The following is a 14,701-nucleotide window of genomic DNA, read 5'->3' on the forward strand; positions in this document are numbered from 1 at the left end:
CAGCCGCTCCCCAGCAGCCTGGGGCTCCAGACCCCTCCCCAGCTCCGCTGCCCTTCTCTGGACACGCTCCAGCCCCCCCAGGTCCTTCGGGGAGGGAGGGGCCCAACCCTGACCCCAGCACTCGAGGGGCGGCCCCCCCAGTGCCCAGCACAGGGGCACGGTCCCTGCCCTGCTCCTGCTGGCCACACCACTCCTGATACAAGCCAGGATGCTGCTGGCCCTCTTGGCCACCTGGGCACCCTGCTGGCTCATATTCAGCCGCCTGTCGACCAGCACCCCCAGGTCTTTTTCTCAGCACTTAAAAGTTTAATAATAATTCCAGTCCCCGAGATACGTACTTCGTAGCTCTCCCTCACAGCGGACGTGTGCCTGCTTGGGTTCAGTCCCTGAAGAGCAAGTAACTGAAGCTGAGGGTAAGGGTAGTTTCTGATTTCGTGAACAACCTGTGAGAAGTGAAGGAGAAAAATAAAGCCACTTGTACTTGCACATAGAAATGCCTTGTGTACCCTGGTTTAAATCTGGTGCTTTAAAAATTCAAAATGAAGGAGTGGACTGACACCTTCCTGAATGGAAGCCTTTTAATAACCAAAAAAAATGAGGTTCTATTAAATAGATCTCCTATAAATTACATCTGAAGGCGTGCATTTCTTCTGAGTAAACTACCTGCCATAATAATTCCTGTTGCATCTACAACACTGCAGTTCCAAACTCTCAACATGGATTAGCTTAAAAAGAGATTTTATTTTATTTGCTTTTAAGTGCATGGATTTCTCTTCATCCAAGCTTTGATTTTTTTAAGCCTTGCTGTAGTATGCCTGTGTCAGGGTCCGACGATGGGCATAAGGAAAAAACACTCTTGTGCGATTTCTGAGGAGGCTTTAAGGATTATCAGTGCTCAGCATGGCTCAGCTCCAAATGCAGCACCCTGCTAGGAGAAGGGTCAGCAAATGACCCCGGTCGGCCCATCTTCTCATCAAACTCCACCTCCACCTGTGCAGCAGGTCATGCAAAACTTTTATTGATGTAGCGAGCAACGATGTGGGGATGGATGGTCCTCAGGGCTGATCCCAGGAAAGGGAGTCATCTACTGCCAGTGCAGGGAGCCCTGGGAGCCCCTAATTTGTTCCAATATTAATAACATTTTTAGTAATAGCTGCTGAGTCTCTCACGTCCTGCCCAGGTTTTGCAGACCAGCTTGTGAGTGCGGTGCTGCACGCGATGGACCGAATCTTTCCATAGCAGCTGAGCTTTTCTTTCCTTTCTCTAATCCAGAGTGCAATGATGCAACATTATCCTTTCAGACACTCCCTCCCACGGCCGGAGATAAGTGGGATTTGCAGAAGACAGGTGATAGAAAGACAGCAGCCTTTATTTTGACTGCCTTCTGGCAGACAATGCATAAAACATTTCTCGGTAAAAGCATTTCACTTACCATCTGTGTCGAGGATGTGCTTCTGGGGAAATGGTGCATCCGAGGTGTAGCTAAGTAATGCTGATAGGGCTGAGGGACGGGACGGACCTGGAACTGGGTGTGAGTCAGTCCTGCATCGACGCTGAGGTCCCTGTGGGCAGGAGAATGAAGATACGGCTTTGACTGCACGGTTTTATTGCATGGCTTACAGCAAGTCAGATCAGGCTCACACCACAGGGCAACCTCCACTGGTGGGCTCTGGGCTGCTGTGGGTGCCTCAGCCTGGGGTGATGATGCTACTGCTTGGAAGGGAGTTTCCTCCAACCTGGGCAATCTCCCACCAGGCCAGCATGAAGGACTGAGATGTTGCTCTTATAGCAGCTAGCATTTGTGTTAGCTGGGGTAAAAAGCTGCACAACTGCCTGCTAGTTTTACAGCAAGAGCATTTTGGTGGCTCCTGTCGATCCCCAGGCTCAGTAACTCAACGTGGCCAGACCAGGTCCTCCCTGTGCTGCCTTCACTGCAAACAATTACATTTTGCCTTGACTGTTTTGCAGGAATACAGCTAAATGCCTCACGGCACACACTGATGAGATGTTCGGGGTGGTTGTTAGCAGCCAACTAGGCTTTTTGATGTGCCCATGCTCTCCTTGGAGGTCTCCAAGCCCAGGCAACAGGATGACCTAGGAAGACAGGGAAGACTGCACCTCACCCAAGCCCAGCTTCAGTGAACCCCAGAACTGCTGTTTGTACAGAAAATATAGAGGTTTTAAGAAATTTCTGGATGAGACTGCTGTAGAAAACTATGTCACACAACCAGTGGGCTGATGCTAACGAAGCGGGACATCCCCGATGGTCCCACTTGCCTGCATACAGCCTGGCCCAGGCAAGGACAGTGGGACCTCCACCCAGGCTGGGGCTCAGCTTGGTGCATTTGGGCGCTTTGTCCCTCCAGAAAAACAACCCAGCTCAAATCCAGGACTCGGCATGACCAAGATCCTGGCAAACGCTGCAGCTCTGCCCAATCCAAGCACACAGAGACAAACTGCAAACCCCATCCCCACGCCGTGCGGAGGGTACGGGAGAGAAGCGAATGCAGCATCTCCATCTATAATCCAATTAGCCGATCCCTCGTCTCTCCAGCCAACAAGTCTCTCAGCAAACAAATTCTTTGAACGTCATTCGCTTTATCACAATTACAAAAGCCAGTGCTCTAATAACCATTGTCTTCACATTTGCCAGAGCTAAGCTAATTAGAGCACAGGGGTGGCTTCCCATTTCATCCTCAAACTTCTCTTCCCCTCCACAGAGGATAGTGGCAGCGAGTGCCACGGCTCGTTAAAAGCAACCCAGACGTGTCCTCCAGCAGCTGTGAAACTGCATTTGCCCAACAGCAGATAACAGACACGAGGGGACAGCAAATGCCGAAATCCTTTGCCCAGAATAGCCTGTGTACCAGGCAGCAGCTCCAGGGCTCTAGCACCCCCTGATAAGGCACCCTGCACCAAGCTGAAGCAAAGAGAGGGACTGTCGTTGCTGGCCCCGTGCTAGACAGACAAAACCTGGCAAAGGATAAAAACTCAGCAAGCAACTGGCAGGAACACAACCAGGGTGAGAATCCACAGGACTGGGCATTTTCCAGCTCCTGTGTCGCAATTTTGGTTATTTATCCAATTGCTGAAGACTGTTCCCAGGTGGATGGAAGGCTCGACTGGAAATCAGGAGGCTTTGGGTCCATTCCCAGCCCTGCCACTTGGCCTGATGCATGACCTTGACTGTTTCATTTCCTCTCTTCCTTCCCATATTCCCTGTCTACAAAATAGATGCAATAATCCACTGAGTGCTTTGAGATCAAGGGCTGAAGAGATCTCTCTGAGGTGAACAGCCATTATTAACTTGCACAAGTAATTGCAATAACAGCACTGCTGAACTGTTTGTGCATTGGTGCCTTAAACCTGTCAGATACTGAGGCTCCTGAAGTGATGCTGTGGGTGCCCAGAAGGGCCCAGAGCAGAATACTGCATGGAACGGTGTTTTCTCAGGGTTTGCAGGTGAATAACCAGAGCACGTTAGCTGAAGAAAACCAAAACCAACCATCACCTTCTAGCCTGTGCTTCATGGACAACTGTAAAGCATTTTGATGCTCAGGTGCAAGGTTCAAGAGCTATGATGCCTATGGTACACGGGCTGCCAACAACCAAAAAGTGAAAGACAAGGACCTGGATAACATGGTTGGATGGTCATTACTAAATGTGGATGCAGAAGATGATTCAACGAACCAAATGGGAATTTATTTCTTCTTCACCGGAAGATTTTAATTGAAGCTGGGCTGTCCGAGATGACTGATCACCTTCAGATCTTCCTTCCATCCCCGTTTCCCATAACAGTGCCTACCACCTACTGCCTCCAAGCAGACACCACTGCTGCTCATGCGGTGGTAACACATTAGAGGAAAGTTTTTATATCTGTCACTGGGCAAAACTGTACATGTGCCCCAAGGCGAAGTGAGTCACCCAAATATGTACACACAGTATATGATTTCTGTCATCCCCACTCCTTAGGTTTTATAAGGCTATGGAGCAACACAGCGGGGAAAAGGAGGGAGGAGGAGGGGAACATAAAGCAATGCTTTATCAGATCCTTCTAATGATTATAATTAAACACTCTGCACCAAAAGAGAGGCAGAAAGAATGGCTCTATCCAGATGGTACGTGAACCGCTTTGCAAACCGATCTGAACAATGTCATCCCGGCCAAATTCAGCTCACACCGGTGCCAGTTTTCTACCTGAGTAGAAAATGGCAGAAGGATCTGGCCGTATTTTAGGTTGTACATTATTACCCTGGAGGGGAAAAAAAAAACCTGTGTTAAAAGGACTCTCCATTTGCAGAGTGAAGCGCTCACTCAGATGTTAGAAAATGCCATAGTTAAGATTTCCTGTAACATTTCATTTCAGTCCCCTTGCGCATACACATTGTGATTGTCTCTAATTACACGTTCACATGCTATTTTTTCCATTCAGTGCACAGAATGGACTTTGCTCAGCTAATAAGCAGCTACTCAGAAATATGTTTTTATTTTCTTATTCTTCCAAGTAGGGCCCCATACCTTGTTAACTGTGCAAGAGCTCAGAACCTGTTCTGAAAATGAAACCATCAATTCCTTGCTCAGCTTTTCCATGGTATCGTACACGAGAGTGGGAGAATGATTAACAACTATTCGTTCATTCACACCACCCTGTGGGGCAGGGCAACACCGTGCTCCCTAACTTTGACCATGGAAAAAGTTATGGCCACTGTTTTTTGAGTGGCTGGTGGACAGCAGAAGATCTAGTGCAGGCAGAGACATTGGTCTACAGGAAGAAGACCCTGGCTGTGTCCTGCAGCAAGAGAAGCCCCTGGAAGAAGATTAACACTTGGCTGCACTCTACATCCATGGATGGAGAGTTATGGGCAATACTGATGCCTCGATGTTATCATATACATGCGTGAAGGCTTTAGCATGCACTCACAGCCCTCCCAGAGATGAGTTTTCCCATTGCCTGCTCCCCACGTTGTATCTGTTGAGCTGCACCATTAGCTTTCATGAAAGCGTTGACCTGTGATGACCCCAACCTTGCAGCCTCCCCAGGACTTTCTAAACACTGCATTCAACGGGCAAGTGAAATGTGGAAGACTTACCAGTCCGTGCCTTCGGCTAAATACCTGGGCTGGGGCCCCATGGGTTGTGGAGTTTGCAGTTGGTGGCTGAAGTCAAAGCTGGGGTGCAGACGGTGAGGCTGAACAGACATGCGCTCTTGAGCCCGCCTGCGGGGAGGAGGAGACCAGCAAGTGAGTTAGCCACGTGGCAAGCACTGTGTGGGTATGGCTCCTGCTCTGAGCCTGTGTCAATAAATTGGGGGAAAACTCAAACCATTGGGTTTGTGAATATGTGTCTAAGAGAAAAGAGCCCAGGCAGCTGTCATGGATGATGGGAAGAGGAACCCAGGGCTATGTCATTTACTGGTGGTCACGGGTCACACCAGACGTAACGCAGACCTCTGCTCTCGCCCCCTATGGCATCCACGTACACTCAGTTTGCAAGAGATGCTATTTGGTGGCAACACAGAGAAAAAGAGGAAACAAACCCACTTCTTCCTTAGCAGTTTTGTGCCATTTGCACTATTTTCTTTTTCTCCACCGTCAACCCTGTGAAGAACATACAAGGTAAAACTTGTCCCTGGTTCAGCTGTTATCCATCATCATAAAGAAGCTGCGGGTTGTCTCGCCTCCCCGTGCGGTGCACAGACTCCTGGGGAACCTCATTCATAACAGGATTCCTCAGGAGTAACTGAAAGCAGAATTTACTCTCACCGGCCTTTGCCAACATTTCTCTTGATGATGGGCAGGCCAGGCTGGGATCCAGCTCCTTCTTCCCCAGCTCTGCTGCCCTTACAGGCAGGGAAAGGAAAGTGGTAGAAAATATAGCAAGGTTTTTTCTAGGGATTTGAGTCTCTTCCCATGATTGTTGCTTGTTTCAACTACTCAGGGGAAGAGCATGGGCTGCTTGGAGGGAGGCAGGTGGATGCACAAGCAGGGTTTGCATTACAGACGGACTCACACCCCTTGTTCCCTGCCGAGTCCCTTCTCACCCCTGGAGCCACCACAAAGCAAAGCTATGGGAAAACACTAGAGCAAACGGAGCAGGGAACTGCCAGATAAAGAATTTTTCATGCAGCCACAGCTCAGAGGCTTCATTTTTGAAGGCACGACCCAGATTCCCATTACTGGGACCTCATGCCCCACACCTGTAAGGTTCCCAACACCCTCCTCCGATGCAGCTGTGCTTTCAGAAACAGGCTGCGGGACCAGGCAAGAGGTGCCTGCCCTTTTCCACACCACAACCCACCTGCAAATGTAACGCTGACAGCATTCACCAAAGCAGCTACTGCATGGAACTGTGCTCTGTGCTTTTATTTGAATTCAGCTTATGACTAAGAGATAAACACTTGTATCATCAGTGCCTCAGCCTCACACATAGTTGCTACCCAATTATTAACTAATCATTAAATCCACCTAAAATCCAGCTTATGAAAAACAAAACAAGGATGAGAAGAACACACAATTTTCAGACAGAAAGGGAATGGAAAGTGTTTTCTGTCTGTAGCATTCTTTCCAAATGAAGCATTATCGCAAAGACTCATCCTCTGATTCTTGATCCATGGGTACAACCCACAAATAGCTTCCATATGTTTCCAAAAAAAGCACTTCTCTCCTACATGCTATCTAAACCCCTCTCTCAAGAAACACAACCAGGACAAGGCCAGGCATCCATTTCCACCTCTGCTGAGTTACAGTAATCCTCCCTGCAGCCGTCAGCCCAGGCTGAATTTAGGCTGCTTTCTGTGATTGAATGTGCTGCAGGTCAACAGCATCGTTCTCTCATAGATCTGGGAAGCCCACCTAGACCCAGAGGAGCAAGGTCCTCATGTGCAAAACCCAACGGGATAGGTGCATACAATCTCTTACACGGTTTTGAAACAGCAGCTACGAGGAGGTAACTTGTGCACACAATGGCTCGCTCTGCCACGCAGGGCAGGTTGACTGCAACACCAAGGTGTCACCACCATGATTCTCCTCCGAGTGACAATAATAGGTGACCTTGGGACATGCCAGATGAGCACAGTATGGATCCCCATGGGAAAGGTGCACCTGCAGGTGCCACGTGCCCTGCAGCTTCCCTTCTAGTGGATGCGTTTTAGGGGTACACAGATGAACTTGTGAAGAAAACCCAATGTTACTAGCATGTAGTGCTGGGGTTTTGCAGAAGCCACTTTGCTGAAGTGAGGCTGATGTAGGTTCTCAGCACCCTTCAGGAAGAGTAAGACACCCCCTCTTACCTGGGATGGGGCATGAGCCGGCGGTGCTGTGCCTCGAGGAGCTGCTGCTGGAGGAGGTATTGCTGGTGAAGCGCCTGAGGTAGGAAGGAGGGTCCGGCCACATCCTGGAAGGGCAGGGCTGGCACCGGCGCCAGGGGCTGGTGCAGGGGACCGCTGTGCTGGTGCGCGGGTGCCATGTGGGGGGTCAGCCCCGGCTGGGGCTGCACCGCGTGAGGCAGGGTGAAGTCGGCGGATAGCTGAGGCTGGGGACCCAGGTGGAAGTGCCGGCAGGAGGTAGCATGGGGATGCTGAGACCTTTGAAAAGGAGCACCTGGAAGAGAAGAGCGTGGTCATCATGCGGGCCGATGGCGGATGGGGCAGCCTAGCCCGGTGGTTGCCCAACCAGGGCAAGAACAGAGCAAACAGCTATTTCTCTCCTCTGCCAAAAGGGTTAAAAAAGAGACACCAGGTCAGTTAATGTTGATTACATGGAAAATGTTGATTTTGACTAATAGCTTTTCTCCTCCAAAAAACATTGGAACCAAAACATGGGCTTGTGTTCAAAGTGACTTTTTGGCTCCAAACTGAAGTGTATAGTGATGAAAACAGCTTCAGCCTGTTTTGGTTTGCCTGTTTTAAAGAGAAAAGGTACAAAAATTTTAATAGGGCCTGTTGTGATAGGACGAGGGGTGATGGTTTTAAACTAAAAGAGGGTAGATTCAGACTAGATATAAGGAAGACAGTTTTTACAATGACAGTGGTGAGACACCGGAACGGGTTGCCCAGAGAGGTGGTGGATGCCCCATCCCTGGGAACATTCCGGGTTAGGTTGGATGGGGCTCTGAGTAACCTGATGGAGTTGAAGATGTCCCTGCTCACTGCAGAGGGGCTGGGTTAGATGACGTCTAAAGGCCCCTTCCAACCCAAACCAGTCTATGATTGTATGAAAAGCCTTAACATTTTAGAAAAGGAAAAAAAAATTGTTTTCTAAAATATGTTTTCATGGGTTATGAGCTCACTGAAATTTTCAAAGCTTGCTGACTTTCCATGCAATTCAAGGTATATCTTTGCCTGTCTAAAAATGTCTCAAAGGCAAGGAAATAATCTCTGCTCTAAGAAACTGTCTCTTGCTGACTGGAGGACGTGCATGAGACACCTTCCACCGCTAAGAGCCAGGATTAAGACTGTGCCTCTTTTTCTGAGCCTCTCCAATAGCCCGTCCTCATAAGCTGCACACAGGGAGAGAGCAGCTGCAGGCAGCACAGCATGGACTGCTACGAGATGGATGGGAATGAGGAAGAAATGAGGTGTGAAAGACATCCGTAGTGGAGGCTTTTTGCAAAACATCTGGTACTGGCTTGCACCTCCCTCAAGATCCTTGCTTGGATGGGCTATTGGCCCAATCCGACATGTTAGTTCCTACATTCCCAGAGCATTACAGGCATCACGGCAAATCTTTTGGCTCTTAAACTAGGGTGAGAGGCAGCTCAGAGGTGAAGGATGAGACTGGAGTGAGGCTATTAGAGATGCCTCTTTGCTGAGGATCAGCCCCAGGATAGGACGCCTACCCTTTTATGCAGTCTTTTGAACACCTCATCTTCCTAGAAACTCCTCTTTTTGTAAAAACAAGGATCAACAGCACCAAGAGACACTGAGCATCATCCCAAGACACAGGCCAGACGTGCCCATGATGCCTTTTTCAGGCAGATCCCTTCTGCTCACATCTCCCTTCTGCCAGCAGGCAAGGCCAGTCCATCACAGCAGCTCAGGGAGCCCCCAGCGCTTTCTGTTCGCGTCCGTATGGAAACGGGAGGTGCACAAAGAAAGCCAGATGCCAGCAAGAGGAACAACGGGAGAGGACCTAACAGACATGAATGGTTTGCAAAACTGTGCGTAAGTAATTACACACAGCATCTCTTAAATACAAACTAATCCTCCGTAGCGCCCCTCTGAGAGAGCCAGTGGGTAACAAATGCGTGTGCCTTCAGCTGCAGAACTTCTTAAGGTGATAATCTCTCATGCTGTCAGATTCAGCTACCCTACTAATTAAAACCGGAGGAGGTGGGATCAGACCCACTGTTCCCCAACAGTGCAGCTGCAAAACCCAGACCCATGAGCCATCCGCGTACGTCATCAGCTGGTACTGCCATCAGCTTGGCCTAAATTCACCGTACCCCACTGGTAGATAAAGGGTGAGTAATGAAATGGGGATCCTGTGCTTCCCTGGCCCATTGCTCAAGCTGAGCACCACTGCAGTTGTAGGGAGATGCCTCCTAATTGCTGTGTTTGCTGGGTACTTGCAGGGCGACTCAACCTCTAATGGCCATGGGCCCTCCCAATGGAGAACAGCTATGGCATATTGTGGGTGAGCCCTTTTTACACCTCCAGGTCCTCACAGCACCTGAAGATCAGGTGCTAGAGCAGGTTAAAGTGCTAATCACTCTGCACACCCAAACACCAGCATGTGCCACCACGCAGCATTTCAGTTGTATTTCAGACAAAACTGGCTTCAGAGGACACAAGACAATGACGCTTGGAGATATTCCCCCACATTTACTGGGGCAAATTTTATACCACATAAGTAAAGCAGAAAAAGTCAGTCTCTCATCCTCTGCATCTCTCTCGTCTCTTGATGTCTGGTACACCTTAACCAAGGATTTCCAGTCTTTCACTGTATTCTGGGAAGCCTTAGTCTGATTTAGCGAAACCTCTGCAGGGCCTTTGATGCCAGAGCCGTGATGAAATAGAGAGCACAGGGTGGGCAGATCATCTTGTCAGAGCTTTTGACTTTAATTTTTCCTCCCACACCAAGACAGTCCTTGTGAGGAACTGATCATACCTTTCCCTGTGGTCCAGAAAGAGCAAACTTTGTCTCTGATATCCAGGCAGGAAGGCATACAGGGCCCGCACAGAGCCAACACATCCTAAAGTAAAAGCCTAACCCATTTTGTTTTGGTACAGAGAGTTAATTTGCCGTATTTTTAGGTGCTAGTCAATTAAAACAAACATTTTTTAGTATTTTTTCTGGTATCTACTGGTGCAATGATGCCTTTCCCTCCATAGGAAAAATACTATCAAAATGTGACCAAGACCATATGATTAAAACCCAATAATTTTTCTTAACATAATTTGCTATCTTGTGTTGTAATTGTTCGTTCTCTACAACTAATCCAATTGCTGATGAGGATTTTGATGGCAAAGCAAAGACTTTGGGGAATACTTCAGCAAATCTGTGCTTATTAGCAGTCATCAAATCATACAGCTGGCATAACTGAACCAGCTTGCACAACAAAGAGCCCGTCCTTGCCAAGCATGGTACTGCTGGACCCCAGAAATCCCTGGCAAACAAATAACAGTGCACAACAGAACAGTTCATCTCTGAGTTATCTGTTTGCAAGTTTACCCTCTTCTGTAATCGTATCTAGCTACTAGGGGCCTTGGTGGCAGCTACTTTCTGAGTCCACATGTTGATCTCACATACACAAGGTAAATCCAGTATCGCCCTGCAGACGCCAGCCGAGCAGCCTTACTTCAGGTAACTCGCCATAGCCAACACCAGAATCTGGCTTGCAGGCGCTCATCCTTATTCAGCATAACGGGGGATCTCACATTAGCAGTGTCTGTTCATTGTTCCTTCTTTTTCCCAAGCCGCGGTTTGGTCCTAGATCACATTTGCATTGGAACCAACAAGCATTGCCCATAAAATGCTTCAAGAAAAATTGATTCATGGATTTAATCTGGTTTTTGCCTGGACAGTAATGTCTGCCACAGTGGAGAGCAATCCATGGCTAAAAGCCAGGCAAGATACCCCACTCCAGGTTTTGTTTTTATTCCCCAGAACAAGAGCAGGGCTGACATTTTCATTAGCTAAGCTTTGTGGACGTCTCTGCAGCAAAGACAATGAGGTTGGAAACTGTGCCTATTAAGCTCCAGAGCTGCTAATTGCATCCTCCATCAATCATGTTCCCCACCACCTTCCCTAGTGGTGGCTGTAGGAAGGCAATGTTGCTCTGGGATTGGCAAGGCAGGGACCTTCCCCCCACTCAATGGGCTCCAGAGTTTTGGTCCTCATCCTACAGCAGGTTTATTCTTCTCCATTGGGCTACTCTTATTTTGCAGGAAGAGGAGTCAGACAGATCTGGGATGATTTTTTAATGGCCTATCCCAAAGGCACCTAAGACACTCATCAGCTTCAGTGGCCACTGCTGCAAACACTTGCCTCCTCCAGCTGAAGAGGGAGGGGGAAGCCCAGTGTCCTTGCTGCAGAGGCAATGCAGTCTTGACCAGCCCTGAGAAGCTTTTGACCTGATGCCAATCTGGAAACACGTGTCCCTGTGTCCAGCCTGCTGGTCATGAGAGGGTCTACCCTTCTGCATGAGGCTCATTGATCTGCTCCTGACGGTGGCTGTTCATATCTGGAGCCGTGGAGGACTGATTTCTCTGGGCTCACTGTCAGGCTGTCCACCAGCCAGAAATCCTTCTTTCCTTGCCCTGTTGCCTCTTCCTTTCATTTAAATACTGATGCTGTGGCAGATGATGACAGCTCAGATCAACGTCAGATCAGCAGCTCTGAGGTGAGCAACACATCACTTCTGTGTCAGCAAAGCAGACAACCTACTCCAGTTTTGTTCAGTTTCCCATTAACTGGCTGAGGCCAAATGTCACTGAGGTCAGACACTTCTGTTTCAATGCAAGCATCTAAACTGAGTTCTTTCTTAGCAGAGCAAGGGGCGTATTCCCCCACACACCCCCTTTGCTTTTCCTCTCCCTCTCCATATTAGTTCCTCATGCTCTTCTGTTGATCATACACATTTGCAAGGTCTGCTCTCTTTCTCAGCCTGCCCTCTCACCCAAGCTCCCAGCTTGTACAGCCCTTGTTGCCTTACACCTGTCTGGCCTCAGCTAAGCCACAAAGGCAGCTAGTGTCCAAGCCCAGCTAATCCAGGTCTAAAAAGTGCCCTGCGAATGTCTAAAGGTTTGCCCTAACACACAGAGGCAAAGACAGGATCCGGTGGAGATGTGAATCAGGTCTTGGGCAAGCCGGGCTGTCAGTGGGGTGGGAAAGAGGAGCTACACGGTCCTCTTACATGCCTGGGGCCAAGCCTGGCCCAAAAAAAGTTATGGCATGGCATGATGGTGTAGAACCATGTGCCCATGGGTACCCCATCTGCTGTCTGCCTTTGGATGAGCACCGGCAACACCTCCCTGACTTGCATGATGTTCTGATAGCTGCTGCATCCACTACCCTTGGCTTCTTCGGTCACGTCCTAAAGCCAAAGTCATCACCAGGGGTCAAAGAGTAGGGGAATCAGTGCTTCATTAACTCCTGCTGCTGCCAGAACATGAGTGCAGGTCAGTAGCTGCCCCAGCTGGTCTGGCTCACCTCTGCTACCATAAGACATGGTGCGGCTTTGTGCCGTCATGCTGAGGACCCACCATGGAGCTGGGTCTGCTGTATTCCCCACGGCTACCCAGCTTGGTGGCACCATGGCCACATCTCCCTACCTGCACCACGGAGGGGTTGTTCAGCCTGGAGCAGAGGAGGCTGAGGGGAGCCCTCATCGCTGCCTACAACTGCCTGAGAGGAGGGGGGAGCCGGGGGGGTCGGGCTCTGCTCCCAGGGAAGGGGCGATGGGACGAGGGGCACCGGCCTCAAGTTGTGCCAGGGCAGGGTGAGGTTGGCCATGGGGAACAATTCCTTCCCCTTGGGGCTGTCAGGGGCTGGTGAACTTACAGGGCTTTTCCAACCTAAACAATTCTGTAATTCTATGATCATCAGCTCAGAAGCTTGGGGGGAAGATCACTTAACAGCTATTTACGAAGCACCTGAAACGCTTAGCTGGAAGATGGCATTACAGACTGCCGTCCCAAATCGAGGAGGTATAAATTTGGTTTTAGAAAGCCAACAGATGATGTAGGCACGTGGATAGCCAAACCTCTTCAGCTGCTTGCTGCCGCGCCGTTTCCACCCTTCGCTCACGCAGGCTTCGAACACAGCGGAAACCCGCGGGGAAACTCATCACATCCTTCTCACTGCCACTTTCTCACTTCCACAGCTTTTGCTTTTTTATTTTTCCCCCCTCAGTTCTACAGTTATATTTATTGTTTCTGTAAGTTATCTAAAGCAGACCTTTTTTTCATTAAAAACAATGCGCCCGGTTCCTTTGCTCCCCCAGGTGAACCCCGTAAATGACAAGTTCATATATTTTTGAAGGTTGGTCTGTGTGTGACATGAGTTATAGAATCTTACTGGTCTGATACTGGGTATTTCTGTCACTGGGGATTCTCCTTTAGCATCAGTCAGGATCTGACTCTGCACATGCACATGCAGATTTATCCATCCACCAATATTTCACCCAGAAAGGCTCAAGGGATCCATGTGCTCATTAAACACTGACCCGTCTCAGAGCTGCAAAGCCCCTGGGTGAACCCTGCAGAGAGACAGGGGTTGCTACGGGCTTTATGAAAAGAAAAACCCAGAAAGCAGAACCATTTATTTCTACCTCCTCTTCCTCATGGCCAGCAATATTTTCGACGCGACCAGGCTGGCGGTGAGGGGCGCAGGATCCGGCCCAGCGCTGGCGCTGGGGATTGGTATCTTGAGCAGACAGCTGCAGCCCAGGGAGCGCAGCCGCCTCTGCAAGGAAAACAAAATCTGTCTTACGCTGTTAAGCTGCCCCGCCATGCGTGCGAATTTTTCCCCTGGGTAAGGCAACCTGGCTGGCTTGTCGAGGCATTCACGGTCCGCGTGCGGGGGCCGGGGGGCAGGAAGGGAGGCTGGGGCTATTTATACATCCCGATCCCATCATGGTGGAGAGGGAGCTGGCAGCTCCTGGAGAGCCCTGGCTTCACTCGCTGACAGATTTTGCAGCCGCGGAGGGCCTGTTCGTTGCAATCGGCTGAGCCGGGGGCCACAGCCGCGCCGTCTCGGCCATTTTGCCCTGATTAGAGCCCCCGCAACCCCTCCTCCTTCCCTGGGATGGCAGATAAACCCCATAAACCAGAGCTATCCGGGGTGCCCCTCCGAGCACCGGACCCTGCAGAGAGCCCACCAGGCTTTTAATAGCCCAGGCGCCTGCAGCTTGTTTCCCTGGATGTGCCCGAAAATTCCCCTCCGCGACAGGAAAGCGGTGGGAAGTTAGCATCCATCCCGGTGGTATCCAGAGAGTGAAGGCTAAAATTGCAGGAGCAGCTCCACGGAGAAGGACTGCTTGTTTACAAACAACCTGCTAATTGCCTGGTGCTGTCAGCCCCATGTTAACCCTTTGCAAATTATTTGTGAATATACCCTTATTAAATGAGTTAAATTGACTTACTAATAGGAAATGAGGAGTGACGACGCACCTGGAAAATAAAAAATTAAGAAAAAAAAACCCCAGACAAAATCCACAGTATATTCAGCTGCATAAAAGTCTAGCAGTCTTGCAGAGAGGG

General features: G+C 49.6%; 1 protein-coding gene across 1 annotated transcript in view; it reads right to left on the minus strand.

Annotated features, from left to right (window-relative positions):
* RNF165 (ring finger protein 165) overlaps window positions 1–10,848 on the minus strand; it is a 14,333-nt gene extending 3,485 nt beyond the window's left edge. Inside the window, exons 1-5 of the mRNA XM_035903092.1 lie at window positions 10,749–10,848; window positions 7,289–7,598; window positions 5,091–5,216; window positions 1,433–1,562; window positions 339–443 (exon numbers count right to left, since the gene is read on the minus strand). Of these exons, the coding sequence (XP_035758985.1) occupies window positions 339–443; window positions 1,433–1,562; window positions 5,091–5,216; window positions 7,289–7,598; window positions 10,749–10,848 (771 nt within the window). The remainder of the gene's footprint in view (window positions 1–338; window positions 444–1,432; window positions 1,563–5,090; window positions 5,217–7,288; window positions 7,599–10,748) is intronic.
* Between the last annotated feature and the right edge of the window lie 3,853 nt (window positions 10,849–14,701).

This window comes from Egretta garzetta, unplaced genomic scaffold (assembly GCF_000687185.1).
Source record: "Egretta garzetta isolate BGI_Z169 unplaced genomic scaffold, ASM68718v1 scaffold179, whole genome shotgun sequence".
Lineage (NCBI taxonomy): Eukaryota > Metazoa > Chordata > Aves > Pelecaniformes > Ardeidae > Egretta > Egretta garzetta.